The 13,896-nt window shown below is 65.3% G+C and overlaps 1 protein-coding gene across 6 annotated transcripts in view; it reads left to right on the top strand.

Moving 5' to 3' along the window:
* SH3BP2 (SH3 domain binding protein 2) overlaps positions 1 to 13,896 on the top strand; it is a 49,951-nt gene that overhangs the window by 21,281 nt on the left and 14,774 nt on the right. For 3 of the 6 annotated variants that reach the window (XM_079767730.1, XM_079767728.1, XM_079767729.1), the window contains exons 2-3: positions 11,898 to 12,037; positions 13,040 to 13,142. In XM_079767730.1, coding sequence (XP_079623856.1) covers positions 11,902 to 12,037; positions 13,040 to 13,142 — 239 coding nt within the window. In that variant the 5' untranslated portion in view covers positions 11,898 to 11,901. Of the gene's footprint in view, positions 1 to 2,475; positions 2,945 to 8,562; positions 8,730 to 11,897; positions 12,038 to 13,039; positions 13,143 to 13,896 lie in introns of those variants that run through there. The other 3 variants (XM_079767727.1, XM_079767731.1, XM_079767726.1) reach the window with 3 other exon arrangements.

Here is a 13,896-nt window from a genome sequence, read left to right as displayed (position 1 = left end):
GGGGAAGGCCCAGGTGCTGTGGGGCCGGAGCGTCGGGATGTGCGGGCGCAGAGCTTGAGCACAGGGCCCCAGAGGAGAAACCCACCCTCCCGCAGCTCGGCCTTCGTCCTCGGAAGCCCAGCCCCCCTCAGGCTGTGGCTTCCATGCCCCCCTCTTCCTGCGCCTCCTGGAGTCCCTGGGCCTGGGCCGCAGGAGAGGCCAGGGTGCCCGCCTCCATCCTGGTGCCCCCGGAGCCCGGCCACTGCTGTCTTCCGGGCTCGGGGGTGCGGGCAGCTCCAGCGCAGCCGTCCGGGCGCAGGTGGCCTGGGCACAGCCTTTCTGCCAATCAGGCCTGTGGAGGGTCATGTGGGCTGCAAGCCACAGTCCCTTTTCTGTTTTTTATTGACTTCAGAGAGGAAAGGAGGGAGAGAGAAGCATCAGCCATGAGAGAATCAGTGATCGCTGCCTCCGGCACGCCCCCTACTGGGGACTGAGCCCGAAACGGGGGCATTGAACTGCGACCTGGTTTACAGGTCATCACCTCAACCGCTGAGCCACATGGGTCGGGCCAGCCACGGTTCTTCGCCCTGGCTCTGAGCAGGGTCCAGGCCCGTGCTGTGAGGGCCACGTCGGCGGCTTGGCCACGTGTGTGGACATGACACTGACCCACTGCCCACCCCGGGGCCTGCCTCGGCCGTGGGGGGCTGGGATCCACCTGTGGACGCTGGTGAGCGGGGCTGTGCCATTGGGTGGGAGATTTCCGGGGGGAGGTGCGATTCCAGATGGTTCTGTCTCCAAAGAGGAGGGAGCGTCTGTTGGGAGGATTAGGTTTCCAGGTGGAGACCACTGTGGTCTTCGAGACAGGGCCCCGGGTGGGGAGCGGGAGCCGGACCCCACACTCGACGGAGCCACGGAAGGGCTGGCCAGGGTGAGCAAGAGTGGTGGGCGCGGGCCTGCACGGCCTCGCCATGCCCGGGAGGGGGCAGGGTGAGCCAGGCCTGGCAGGCGCCGGGCACGCGGGCGGCCGGGGTGCAGACCAGCTGGGCGTAGGCGCCCGATTTCGTCAGGAAAGGGATGGCGGGTCCCGGGGCAGCGTTTCCCACGGCCGCTGCGGAAAGTGCCGCTGCCAGGGGCTCACACAGCCTCGGACCTCTGTGTTCTGGAGGCCAGAGGTCAGAACCAAGTGTAGGCGGCGCCACACTCCCGCCTGGGGCCTCTCAGCCTCCGGCCGGCCGGCCGCTCCCTGGGCCTGTGGCCGCATCGCTCCATCGCGGTCTGCACCGACGTCTCCTCAGTGTACCCTCTGCTTCTTCTTTTTTTTTTTAAAATATATTTTATTGATTTTTTACAGAGATGAAGAGAGAGGGATAGAGAGTTAGAAACATCGATGAGAGAGAAACATCGACCAGCTGCCTCCTGCATGCCCCCTACTGGGAATGTGCCCACAACCAAGGTACATGCCCTTGACCGGAATCGAACCTGGGACCCTTCAGTCCACAGGCCGACACTCTATCCACTGAGCCACACCGGTTAGGGCTACCCTCTGCTTCTTACAGGAACCCCTGTCCCCGGGCTTCAGGCCATCGGGCTGATCCAGGACCAGGTCCTGAGTTAATGCCACATGCAAACCCGGGCAGGTGTGGGCAACACCAGCAGCGCCCGGTGCTCGCCTGGCTCCGGAGCCGGCGGGACCCTGAGCCCCGAGTGAAGCTCCCTCCCCCCCTTTTTGTTCAGGCTGACCCTTGGCCCCGGCCGGCCCTGCTGGCTGGCTCCCGCCCACCCTGGTAAGTGTCCTGCGTGTGGCGTGGCAGGGTGGTCCCTGACACTTTGAGGCTCCGGCCCTTGGGGTAAGGGAGGGGGGAGTGGGAGACCAGAGCTGCCCAACGCGGGACCCCAGAGATGCTCCAGCCCCACGTGCCTCCTGCTGGGACGCTGGGCGGGGTCCCCACCTGACTTCCAGCTCCGTGTGAAATACAAGGCCAGGGAGCTGCCCTCCTTGGCGGGCGGGTGGCTGAATGCCCAGCGGCTGATCTGCCTCGGGAGCTGGGAGGGCACGCGGAGAACCAGGCCCGAGAGCCAGGGCCTGGGAGGTCACAGAAGCCCAGGCTCCTGGCTCAGCCTCCGGAGGGAACCCAGGGCTGGGAAAGGGCCCCCACAAGTCTGGGCCCCTCAGGGACCCCCCTTCCTCTGCTTTGGGCCGTGGCCACTCAGTCCGAGCATCCGCCCAGCGCCCACAGAGCCAGCAGCGTGGCGGCCCCGGCGGTGTGGGCCGGCTCCGGGAGGGTAGGGCCTGGCCTGGGCTTGGAGCCGTGTCTTGGTCCTTTGGTGTCAAAGGGCAGAGCGGTGACCACCCCGTGTGGCCTCGGAGGGCAGAGCTGGGCACTCGTGCTCAGGTTGGTGGGAGGAGCGTGCTGGGCGGTAGCCAGCTGGGGGGGGTGGGCGGGGGGGCAGGTTCTGGGCAGGGTTTTCTCAGGGCCAAGGAGGCTGGGCCTGGGGCCCTGGGATGCGAGGGCTCAGGTGGAGCTGGGAGAAGCCCCGAGGGGCCTGCGGGAGCCTCCTCCCAGGGGACACAGCTGCCCCCCGGGGCCTAGAGGGCTGCGGTCTCTGCCCACAGGGCCGGAAGCCGGGCCACTCCAGCCCCGCGGGCTGAGCAGCGCCGCGGGCTGAGCAGCGCCGTGGGCCGGCGCGGGCCTCAGGTCTCTGCGGGTGGAAGGCAGGAAGTGCGGGCGGCGACCGGCTGCCCAGGGACCGGCAACAGGAAGTCCCCGGAGGGGGAGAGGCCTGGAGGCCACAGGCCCCGAGGCAGCCGCTGTCACGGCCCGGCAGCGCAGGGCAGGCCTCGCCGCGGGAGATGCAGGCCTCGGCCCGGGGCCCCTGAGCCCATGGCCTCCCGCGGCCCCAGGACGCCTGCCCCCAACCCGTCGCCAGGCAGGAGGAGAGCCATGTGCTGGGTCAGTGCCCTCAGGTCAGTGGGCTGGGCCCTGGGGAGGGGGTGCCGCCGTCCCGCAGAGCCACTTGGGGAGGCCGAGGGGAGCAGAGGAGGGGGCGCTGGGCACGCAGCTGGCAGCTGGCAGGGAGGCCGGGCCAGCGTGCCCACAGCACACCCTGCCGGGGGGCCTTGGCCTTTGGGACCTGTGTGTGCGCACACGGGGTGTGAGTGTGTGAGTGAGTATGTGATAGTGTCGTGAGTGTGATGGTGTGAGACTGTGAGTGTGTGAGTGTGTGTCTGAGTGAGTGTGTGAGTGTGATGGTGTGAGACTGTGAGTGTGTGAGTGAGTGTGTGAGTGAGTATGTGATAGTGTCGTGAGTGTGATGGTGTGAGACTGTGAGTGTGTGTGTGTCTGAGTGAGTGTGAGTGAGTGTGTGAGTGTGATGGGGTGAGTGTGGTGGGGTGAGAGTGTTATGGTGTGTGAGTGTGATGGTGTGAGACTGTGAGTGTGTGAGTGTGTGTCTGAGTGAGTGTGAGTGAGTGTGATGGGGTGAGTGTGGTGGGGTGAGAGTGTTATGGTGTGTGAGTGTGATGGTGTGAGACTGTGAGTGTGTCTGAGTGAGTGTGTGAGTGTGTGAGTGAGCCATGCGCCGAGGGCTCGGACGGCGTGTGTGGGCCCCTGGCTGCCGGCCGGGCCTGTGCTCGGGCCTGGCACAGGGCCGAGGAGCCGGGGCCGGCCCCCGGCGGGGGCTTTCCTTGGGGCCTGGCTGGCAGCCTCCCTCTGGCGTGGCTGCTCACCGCCTTCCTGGAAGATGTTTGGTTTTGATTCTTTTACGGAGAAGGGTTCCGGGAAGAGGAAGGGGAAGGGGAAACCGAAAGGCAAGCGCTGGCGAGCGGGGTGTGAGGCGCCAGGGTCCCCATGCAGCTCCGGCCCCCCGCCCTGTGCCCTGTGCCCTGTGCCAGGCTGGGGGCGTGGCTGCTCCAGGCGGGGCGCGCGCCCCCCATTTACTGGCTGTGTCTTCTCTGACCCTTGGAGTCTTCATCAGTGACGTGGGGTGACGCCGGTTCACACCTCAGGGATGTTGGGATGGTGCCCTGAGCTGTCCATGGCGAGGGCCCCGAGCCTCTCCCGGCCTCAGTGTCCTAGTCTGTAAAATGGGAGTAAGGCGCCGAGCCTGGGCTGTACTGCGCTGTCAGGCTGACCTTGGCGCTGCGCGTTGCAGGGCTGGGGTGGTGGTGAGGTTTTGGCAAGGCCCACCCCCTGCCCGGGAGGCTGTGGGTGTAGCCATGTGAGCCAGTGGGCATGCACAAGCGTGAGTGTGTAAGAATGCATGTGAGTGTGTGCATGCACGTTTGAATGAGGTGCACCTATGTAGGTGTGAGTGTGTATGGACCAGTACATGAACATGTGTGAGTGGGTGTTACATGTGCATGTATATGCGTGAGTGGGTGTTACATGTGCATGTATATGTGTGGGTGTTACGTGTGCATGAGTGGGTGTTACGTGTGCATGCATGTGTGTGTTACGTGTGCATGTATGTGTGTGAATGGGTGTTATATACACATGTATGTGTGAGTGGGTGTTACGTGTGCATGTATGTGTGTGAGTGTGTGTTACATGTGCATATATGTGCGTGAGTGGGTGTTACGTGTGCATGTATATGTGTGAGTGGGTGTTATGAGAATGCGTGTGCGCCCTGGTGTGAGCGTGAATGTGTAAGTGCACGTGGGCAATGAGGAAGTGTGCGTGGTTGAGCGTGTGAATGTGTGTTGGGGACCTGTGGCTCCCACACACTGGCCAGCCTGTCCCCACTGACAGGAGCGCCCTGACTGGTCACACAAGGCGCCAGTCCCTCACCGTGTCCGCGGCATGTCTGCAGGTCCCTAAGGAGCCCAGTCCTCCTGGGACCCCACTTCACTCTCATGCACGCTCACACCGTGCACACCCGCGCACGCACACGCACACGCGCACACACAGGACCTCCTATGGAGCGCACTGCCCGTGGCACGCGGCCATGTGGACCGCAGCGCCCAGCTCCCAGGCGGCCTGCATGCGGCGAGCACCCCGTCCTGGGCGGACGGCCCCCACAGCCTGACTTCCTGGAACTCGCTGGGGCTCGGCTGTGGGAGAGCTCCACCGCCTGCTGTCCCCCCTCCCCCCCCCCCCGGCCCCGGGTCCCCGAGGCCAGTCTCAGCTTTGAGGGGGGTGTGAGCCCAGGAGCAGAGCCCGGGGGTGCCCGGTGCCCAGGTGCCTCTCCCAGGGCACACACCTGCAGACGCCCAGCAGCGCCACCCGGCACCCACCCCTACCTGCGTGTCCCCAGAGCCTTGTCCAGGCGGCCGCTCAGCTGCGGGAACAGAGCGCCCTGCACCACAGCTGGGCAGCTGCCAGCTCACAGGGTGGCCGGGCCGGAGGGTCAGCCGGTGCCCTGGGCGCCGGGGCTCAGGGTGTCCTCCCCAGGCCTCCTTTGGGAGGGAGCCGAGGCTCAGTGGAGCACAGCCTGGAGGGACTCGAACCCAAGTCTCCAGCAGTGCCCCCGACAGCTCCCAGCGGTGGCTCAGCAGGCACCCTAGCAGCATGGCGAGGGGCACCACTGGGGTATCTCCCCCAGAGAAGGGGACAGGTTTCCTGTGGGGCCCCGGGGGCGAATGGAGTTTCACCGTCAGGTCGCTGGGGCTGGGGGGAGGCCATGGGCAATGAGAGACAGCCAGGGAGGCAAGGCTGCCAGGACGACGGGTGACCCCTGGGGGCTCCCCTCAACTTTCTCGGGCACCGATGGGGTCCGTGAGCTGGGCTGAGAGTCCCCCCAAAGCTGTGTGGCCACCATGGCCTGCCGCCACCCTCACTCTCAGCCACCACTCCCCCTTTCACTCTAGCCTGGCCTGGCCCGGCTCTCCGGTCAGCTGTCAGCCAGCCCAGCTCACCGCCGGCGCAGGGCAGGGCGTGGCGGCCAGAGGGCGCTGTGGTGTCAGGAGGGGCTTCCCTTTGGACACGCCATCCCTCCGAGAGGGGCTGCGGCTGTCCGCTTCTGTCCCTGAAGCAGGGACACTCGGGGTGTGTGTGTGTGTGAGTGTGTGTGTGAGTGTGTGTGTGAGTGTGTGTGAGAGTGTGTGTGAGTGTGTGTGAGTGTGAGTGTGTGTGAGTGTGTGAGTGTGTGTGAGTGTGAGTGAGTGTGTGAGTGTGTGTGTGAGTGTGTGTGAGTGTGTGAGTGTGTGAGTGTGAGTGTGTGTGAGTGTGTGTGAGTGTGAGTGTATGTGTGAGTGTGTGTGTGTGAGTGTGTGTGTGTGTGTGAGTGTGTGAGTGTGTGAGTGTGTGTGTGTGAGTGTGTGTGAGTGTGTGAGTGTGTGTGTGAGTGTGTGAGTGTGAGTGTGTGTGCGTGCGTGTGCGAGTGTGTGAGTGTGTGTGTGTGTGTGAGTGTGTGTGAGTGTGTGAGAGTGTGTGTGAGTGTGTGCGAGTGTGAGTGTGTGTGAGTGTGTGTGAGTGTGTGTGAGTGTGAGTGTGAGTGTGTGTGTGAGTGTGTGTGAGTGTGAGTGTGTGTGTGAGTGTGTGTGTGAGTGTGTGTGAGTGTGAGTGTGTGTGTGAGTGTGTGTGAGTGTGAGTGTGTGTGTGAAGACGGAGCACAGCCTGGCCTGTCACGACCCCCCTCCCCACCCAGGGTCAGCCAGTGGCCACCTGGAGCCCTCAGCATGCCCAGGGAGGGGCGGTGGCCAGGTGAGAATGGAGGGCTCCCCCCAGGTGGGGAGCAGGAGCGTGGGCGCCGTCTGTCCTCACAGCAGCTGCCCCTGTCCCCTGACAGGCCCGGAGGGTGCGGCACAGCGGCTGGGGCTCTGTGGGCTCCCCGGGCCTTTCCCACCCCCTGCCAGGGTGGACTCGCCGCCTCCGTTGGGGCTCCCGGGGCGCCCCGTGTGCTGGGCCTGAGCTGGTGAGGATGGGGTGGACAGTGACGACCGTGGCGGTCAGTGTTCGGAGGGGCCGTGCCGCCCCGGGGAGGGACAGGGCCCCCGGAGGTCAGGGCAGACTGCCCGAGGAGGGAGCGGGACCTCAGTGCATTTCTGGGTTGTTCGCGGGCCACTGTCTGGAAATACGACATTTCCGTGTGTTGATCTTGTAGCCAGCGCCCCACGGGGCCCGATTTAGTTCTGATCGCTTTTAGTGGGTTCCTTGGCGTTTCCTACCCGCACATCTCGTCTGTGAGTTTAGCTTCTTCCTCTCGGGGCGGGAGGCTTCCACTTTTCTTGCCTAATCGAATCGGCTAGACTTGTAGTGGTTCTCAACCTTCCTAACACCGCGACCCTTTAATACAGCTCCTCATGTTGTGGTGGCCCCCAACCATGAAATTATTTTCGTTGCTACTTCATAACTGTAATTTTGCTACTGTTATGAATCGTAATGTAAATATCTGTGTTTTCCGATGGTCTTAGGCTCTACAGCAGCGGTTCTTAGCCCACAGGTTGAGAACCGCTAGCAGGGTTGCCTAAGACCATCGAAAAACACAGATATACACATTACGATTCATAACAGTAGCAAAATTACAGTTATGAAGTAGCAACGAAAATAATTTTATGGTTGGGGGTCACCACAACATGAGGGTCGCGGTGTTAGGAAGGTTGAGAACCACTGGGCTAGGCCCCCAGGACCAGGTTAGCGGGCAGTCCTGGCCTTGTCCCGCCTCGGGGCAGAGCCTCAGCTGTGGGGTGAGCGGGGTCTCCCAGCGGCCTGACCAGCTGAGGACGGTCGCTCCAGTCCTGGTTTGTGGAGTGGTGTTCTTAGCGGAAAGGATTGTCGAAGTTTGTCGCGTGCTTTTTTCCTGAGACCGTCATGTGGCCTTTGTCCTTTATCCGATTGATCCCATGTGTCACCCTCCCTGACTATTAAACGCCTCCTTCCTCCCTCCCCTCCGGGCGGCACCGGCCAGGAGCCTTGGTCTGAGGTGTCCCCTGCGGGGCACTTCCTGTCGGCCTCAGGCTCATGCTGGCCTCCCTCCCCTGTGTGTGCCCGTTTGCCAAGGAGGGTGATGGCTGGAGCCACCTCTTGAGCTGACAGGTCGGGCACTGGGCAGCGGAGCCGGGGCGGGCGGCACAGGCCACGGTGGGGGGGTGGAGCGGGGGGAGGGGAGGGGGGTGGGGGTGGCGGGACCCGGGAGGGCCGGTGGGCTGAGGAGGCCCTGGAGTTCAGAACTGGGCAGTACGGGGAAGGTGTGCGTGCCCGCGGGGAAGGGGCGGTGCGGGGGGCGGTGCGGGGGCGGAGCCTTCACCTGCCCGCGGGGAGGGGGCGGTGCGGGGGCGGGGTCCTCACCTGCCCGCGGTGCGGGGGCTGTGCGGGGGGCGGTGCGGGGGTGGGGTCCTCACCTGCCCGCGGTGCGGGGGCGGTGCGGGGGGCGGTGCGGGGGCGGAGCCTTCACCTGCCCGCGGGGAGGGGGCGGTGCGGGGGGCGGTGCGGGGGCGGAGCCTTCACCTGCCCGCGGGGAGGGGGCGGTGCGGGGGGCGGAGCCTTCACCTGCCCGCGGGGAGGGGGCGGTGCGGGGGGCGGAGCCTTCACCTGCCCGCGGGGAAGGGGCGGTGCGGGGGGCGGTGCGGGGGGCGGAGCGGGGGCGGGGTCCTCACCTGCCCGCGAGCTCTCCCTCCCCGCGGGGAGGAGCCGGCGGCGCGTGGCGGGGCGCGGCAGCATGGCGGGTGCGGGGCTCCGGCCGCGGGGCTGGGGTCCCCGGGAGCCGAGCGCCTGGGGCGAGGCGGCGGGGAGGCCCAGCCGGGGGCCGTGTCGGTGCGCGCGGGGCCGGGGGTCCGCCCCCCGGAAGCCGGCCGTGCCCGCCGCGTGGACGCCGTGAGTACGGAGCCCGGCCGGGCGCTCCTGCGGGAACAAAGGCGGGCGGCGGGGCGCGGGCGGGCGGCGCCCCGGTGTGTTCCCGCCCCGCAGTGGGGCCCCGGCCGCGGGGATCGGCTTTGGGTGCGGAGCCGCCGCCGGGCGGCCGGGTCCCGGAGGCCGAGGCCGAGGGCAGCCCGGCGGGGCGGGGAGCACCACGGGCCGCGGCTCCTCGCGGGCGGAGGGGCTTTGTCTGGGGGCCGGGCCGGCCCGGGGTCTGTCCTTGGCGGCTCCCTGCCGAGCGCACAGCTCCTCCAGCTCCACCGGAGCCCCGGCCGTGGGCGGGGGCGGGGGGGCAGGGGGAGCCCAAACGGGGTGCCCCGCGGGGGACCGTGAGTCGGGGTCTTGAAGGAGGAGCGGGAGTCCGCCCTGTGCGGAGGGGGAGCGCCGAGGCCGGAAGTGAGAAACAGCCTGGCAGGTTTGGGGGAGCAGCTGGACGCTGGAGGAGGTGCAGGCCCGACCCGGACCTGGGGGCCTGGGCCTGCCGCAGCCCGGGGGGGGGGGGACCTTTTCCGGCCGAGGGCCACGGGATGGCTGTCACCTCGCTGTGGGCCGGGCAGCATTGTCAGCTTGGAAACCAAACGTCGAAGTAACTCACCCGGTGCCAGCTGGCCAGGCCGCATGATCTCCCCGGACTGACCCGGCCTGCGGGCTGGGCGGCCCCACCCCGGCCCCGGCAGCCACCTGAGGTCCACGGAGCCAAGAGACCTGGTTCTTGTCTTGAGGGAAATACTTCAGTCAACAGACAAAGTAGCCCCAACCGGTGTGGCTCAGTGGGTAGAGTGCCGGCCCTCAGACTGAAGGGTCCCAGGTTCGAGTCTGGTCAAGGGCACGCACCTTGGTTGCGGGCTCGATGCGCGTGCCCTGGTCGGGGGGCATGCGGAAGGCAGCTAATCAGTGTCTCAGGTCGATGTTTCTCTCTGTGTTTCTACACCTCCCTTCCACGCTCTGAAACAGCGGTCGACAACCTTCCTGACCTCAGGGACCGCCAGGGTCCGCGGATCACCAGGTGGCGACCGCTGCTCTCAAAGATCAACGGGGGAAAAAGACGATGTAGAAAAGCAAGCAAGAATTTGACCGATGCCCTAGCCCAGTGGATAGAGCATCGGCTTGTGGACTGAAGGGTCCCGGGTTCGATTCCGGTCAAGGGCACATGCCCAGGTTTCGGGCTCAATCCCCAGTGGGGGTCGTGCAGGAGGCAGCCAATCAATGATTCTCTCTCATCATTGATGTTTCTACCTCTCTCTCCCTCTCCCTTCCTCTCTGAAATCAATAAAAAAATATACGTAAATATAAAGAATTTACTGACAGCAGCAAAAACGTGCCTAGGACCGTGAAACAAGGAAGGGCGAGAAGCAGCAGCAGCGCCCAGGCTGGGCTGCCGTGGCTCACTGGGAAGTCAGAGAAAAGGGGCCTTGGAGACGGGGTCGGGGTGAGCCACCAGCTGCTACTGCCCACTGCTCCCCTGGTTGCAAGTCTTGTGGGGACCCTTGGAGAAGGGGAAGGGAGTGGTGTGTGTGCTCAGGGACCTTGCCTTGCCCTGAGCTGTGACCTCCTGCTGGGGGATCTCAGGGGAGGTCTCAGGGAGGGTCTGACGGACCCCTCATCCGCCCTCCAGGTGTGCTTTCTGGGTCATGGTCTCCCCCAATTGGTCGGCTCCAGGGCACGGTCATTCCTCCATGCTGTGGCTGGTCCTGAGGCAGCCACGGCATCACTTGTCTGGTTTTGCTGCTTTCCTGGGCCTGGAGCTGACCTACAACTGAGGCCTAGATGTTATCCTGAGGGAGGGGAAGGTCAGGGGTCAGCAGCCTGACCCTGATAAGCTAGGGGAGGAAAGCCTACCCTGGGGCGAGGGTCTTGTTTTCCCAGTTTTGCCCCCTGCTAGGCATCGGGGCTTTTTGCCCTGGTCCACGTCTGTGCTTGGCCCGTCGTCCTTGCTCCGCTCACGTCTGTTTATAACCCCTGGGACCATGTACTGTGTGGTCCCGGCGGGGGTGAGGGTGTGCTGTGTGCCAAGCTGCATCTGCGCTGTCCTCCCATTTTACAGCCCTAGCAACTGAGGCTTAGGGATCCCCCGGAAGGCCGAGCCAGGACAGGAACCTGGGTTCTTTGACCCAGGAGCTGGGGGCTGGTGGCTACCTGCGTTTCTGCTTCCTGGTCAGGGCCTTAAGGAAAGGATGGACAGTCCCTGGCCCGGCAGCTCAGTTGGTTAGAGTGTGGTCCCGATATGCCAAGGTTGTGGGTGAGCTCCCTGGTCAGGGCACATACAAGAACCACACAACGAATGAACGCATAAGTCAGTGGAATAACAAATCGACATTTCTTTCTCTCCCCCTGCCTCCTCTCTTTCTAAAATCAGTAATAAAAAAATAATAAGAAAAAAAAGAAAGGGATGGACGGAAGCCAGGTAAGGGCAGGGAGGAGTGGAGGGTGGGGTATCTGGGGCCACGTCCCTCCCTGCTGAAGGTTGGAGCTGGTGTAGAGGGTGCCCAGGGCCTGCCCCAGCCCCTACCTCTTTAACTCCCTCCTCAGGCTGTGACTCAACACCTCCTGGGAGCCCTCCTGGAATTTCCTGTCCAGGGCGGGCCCCATTACAGACTCACCTGGCACTTGTACTCGGTTATGGCCTGAGGCCTGACTTTCCTGGGTCAGTGGTTTCCTGAATTCCTTCCCTGCTGTCCCAGCCTCCAGGGGCCATGAGCTCAGTAGGTGAGAGCTGAGTGAACCAGTGACATGAAAGAACACACGCAGCCCTGGCCGGTGTGGCTCAGTGGATAGAGCGTCGGCCTGCGGACTGAAGGGTCCCGTGTTCGGTTCCAGTCAAGGGCATGTGCCTTGGTTGTGGGCACATCCCCAGGAGGGGGTGTGCAGGAGGCAGCTGATCGATGTTTCTCTCTCATCGATGTTTCTAACTCTCTATCCCTCTCCCTTCCTCTCTGTAAAAAAATCAATAAAATATATTTAAAAAAAAGAAAAGAAAGAAAGAACACACTCAGCTCTCAGGGTCCCTGGGCCTTCAGAAGGCAGCCTTCCCACCCTCCTGCCCCGAGCCTTCCTGCGGCCTCAGGACCTTGGTGGTGTCCCCCGCCGCCCCCACCCCTGGCTGAGACACCTCTGCTTTCATTGCAGCTTCATGGCAGCCGAGGAGATGCACTGGCCTGTCCCCATGAAGGCCATCGGGGCCCAGAACCTGCTGACCATGCCCGGGGGCGTGGCCAAGGCTGGCTACCTGCACAAGAAGGGCGGCACCCAGCTGCAGCTGCTCAAATGTGAGCCCCTGTGGTGGGAGCAGGATGGGGGACGCGGGGACAGAGCTGAGCCTCCGGTGCCTTCCTTGGGGCCCTCCCGGGTTTCCCTCCCTCCCCGGTGGCCGCCAGCCTGGGGGACCGGAGGCGGCTTCAGCTCGCGGGACTGGGAGGGGCTTGGGTGGTGCAGAGCTCGGGTACTTGGTGACGGTGCCGACCAGCTGGTCAGGCTGAGCCCCGCCTTGTCCGGTCACCGTGGTGTGAAATGTCGCCACACGCCAAGCCGAGACCTCTCGAGCTGCGTGAGCGCGGGGGCTGGGCCCTGGGACCGCAGGCTGGGAGAGGGGAGCCCCGGGCCTGGGAGATGCCACTTGCCAAGGCACTGAGGGCCCAGAGCACCCGGGCCTGCCCATCCCTCCGGGTGCTGCCTGGTCGTGGTGCCCCAGGCTGGGCACCAGCTGGTCTGCTGTCTCTGGACAGGGTGCCTCCAGGGGCGCGCTGTCACTGACCTCCCCGGGCCGGTGGGCTGCGCGGGGTGGGCTGCTCGGGGTGGGGCTGCTCGGGGTGGGGCAGTGGAGAGCGGGTCTCAGCGGGACTGCTCAGCCTGGGGTCGGAGCCACACTCTGGGCTTCTGTGCCTCCTCCTCTTTGCCCCTCCCTCGCTGTGCTGTGCCAGCCTGGGGTGGAGGGAACCTCCCAGCAGCCCGCAGCTCCCAGCGAGGCGGCTGGGCCTCCCCAGGCCTCTGGCCCCGCTCTGCCCTTCCCGGAGCTAGCCTCGCAGCCCTTGTCCGCACAGCCACGCCCCGGACCTCCCCTGCCCGGGGCTGGCCAGCACGCCCACGACTGTGTCCGCCTTTGACCCCAGGCTGGACTCCTGGGGCGCGGTGGCATGCCGGCCCAGCTCCTTGCCCTTCCATTCTGTGGGTTCAGAGCCTGGTCCAATCGCCCATGGCCCCTGGGGAGGGTCCGCAGAGTGGGGTCTGCCCAGCGGCCCCCAGCTCACCCGCACTCGCCCCGCTGCCCGCAGGGCCCCTGCGCTTTGTCATCATCCACAAGCGATGCATCTACTACTTCAAGAGCAGCACCTCCGCCTGCCCGCAGGGCGCCTTCTCGCTGAGCGGCTACAACCGGTGAGTGCCTGTCAGCTCTGCAATGGGCTGAGTACGTGCGCATGCTGGCTCCCCCGACCCAGCTCCCCCTGCCCCTCCCCCCGCCCTGCTCCCCCCTGACCCTGCTCCCCCCGCCCTGCTCCCCCTGACCCTGCTCCCCCTGACCCTGCTCCCCCAGCCCCACAACCGAATTCTGGCTGGACCTGCCCCTTGTTCCCGCCACACTCTACCCAGATGGCTCAGGTCTCCCTACCCCTTGGCACCGTGCCCAGCCTCGCCCACCTCCTCTCGGCCTCCATGGCCTCGCCCTCCTCACAGTCTGGCCTCAGGCTGTGTAAGGCCTGGGATGAGGCCGGGCCTTCCTGCTGCCTCGGGCCTTGGGGTCGGGACAGCGTGCTCTCCAGAGTCCCCATCCGGCCTGCTGCCCAGTGACTCCTGCCTCCCTCCTCGCAGCCCCTTACCCCTCAGCCTCCGTTCCCCCCCCAGACTCAGGCCTAGCCCGTCGCAGGCCCTGACCCAGGCCACCCTGGCTCCAGGGGCCTCCCAGGCTGAGGCCAGCTCCCCGCTTCACAGGTGCTGTGGGCTGGGTCCGTCCGGCGAGGGGCCATGAGCCTGCCCTCAAGGGGTTCCCAAGCTAATGGACAGGCGGATACTGGGCCGGAGCCCTCTGGGTGGACGTGGCATGCTGGCGTGTGCAGCCGGGCCCTCTGGGTGGGACGTGGCATGCTGGCGTGTGCAGCCGGGCCCTCTGGGTGGACGTGGCATGCTGGCGTGT

The sequence above is a fragment of the Cnephaeus nilssonii genome, assembly GCF_951640355.1.
Source record: "Cnephaeus nilssonii genome assembly, chromosome: 1".
Lineage (NCBI taxonomy): Eukaryota > Metazoa > Chordata > Mammalia > Chiroptera > Vespertilionidae > Cnephaeus > Cnephaeus nilssonii.
The sequence above is the reverse complement of the archived record's forward strand: the minus strand, read 5'-3'. Positions and strand labels throughout refer to the sequence as shown.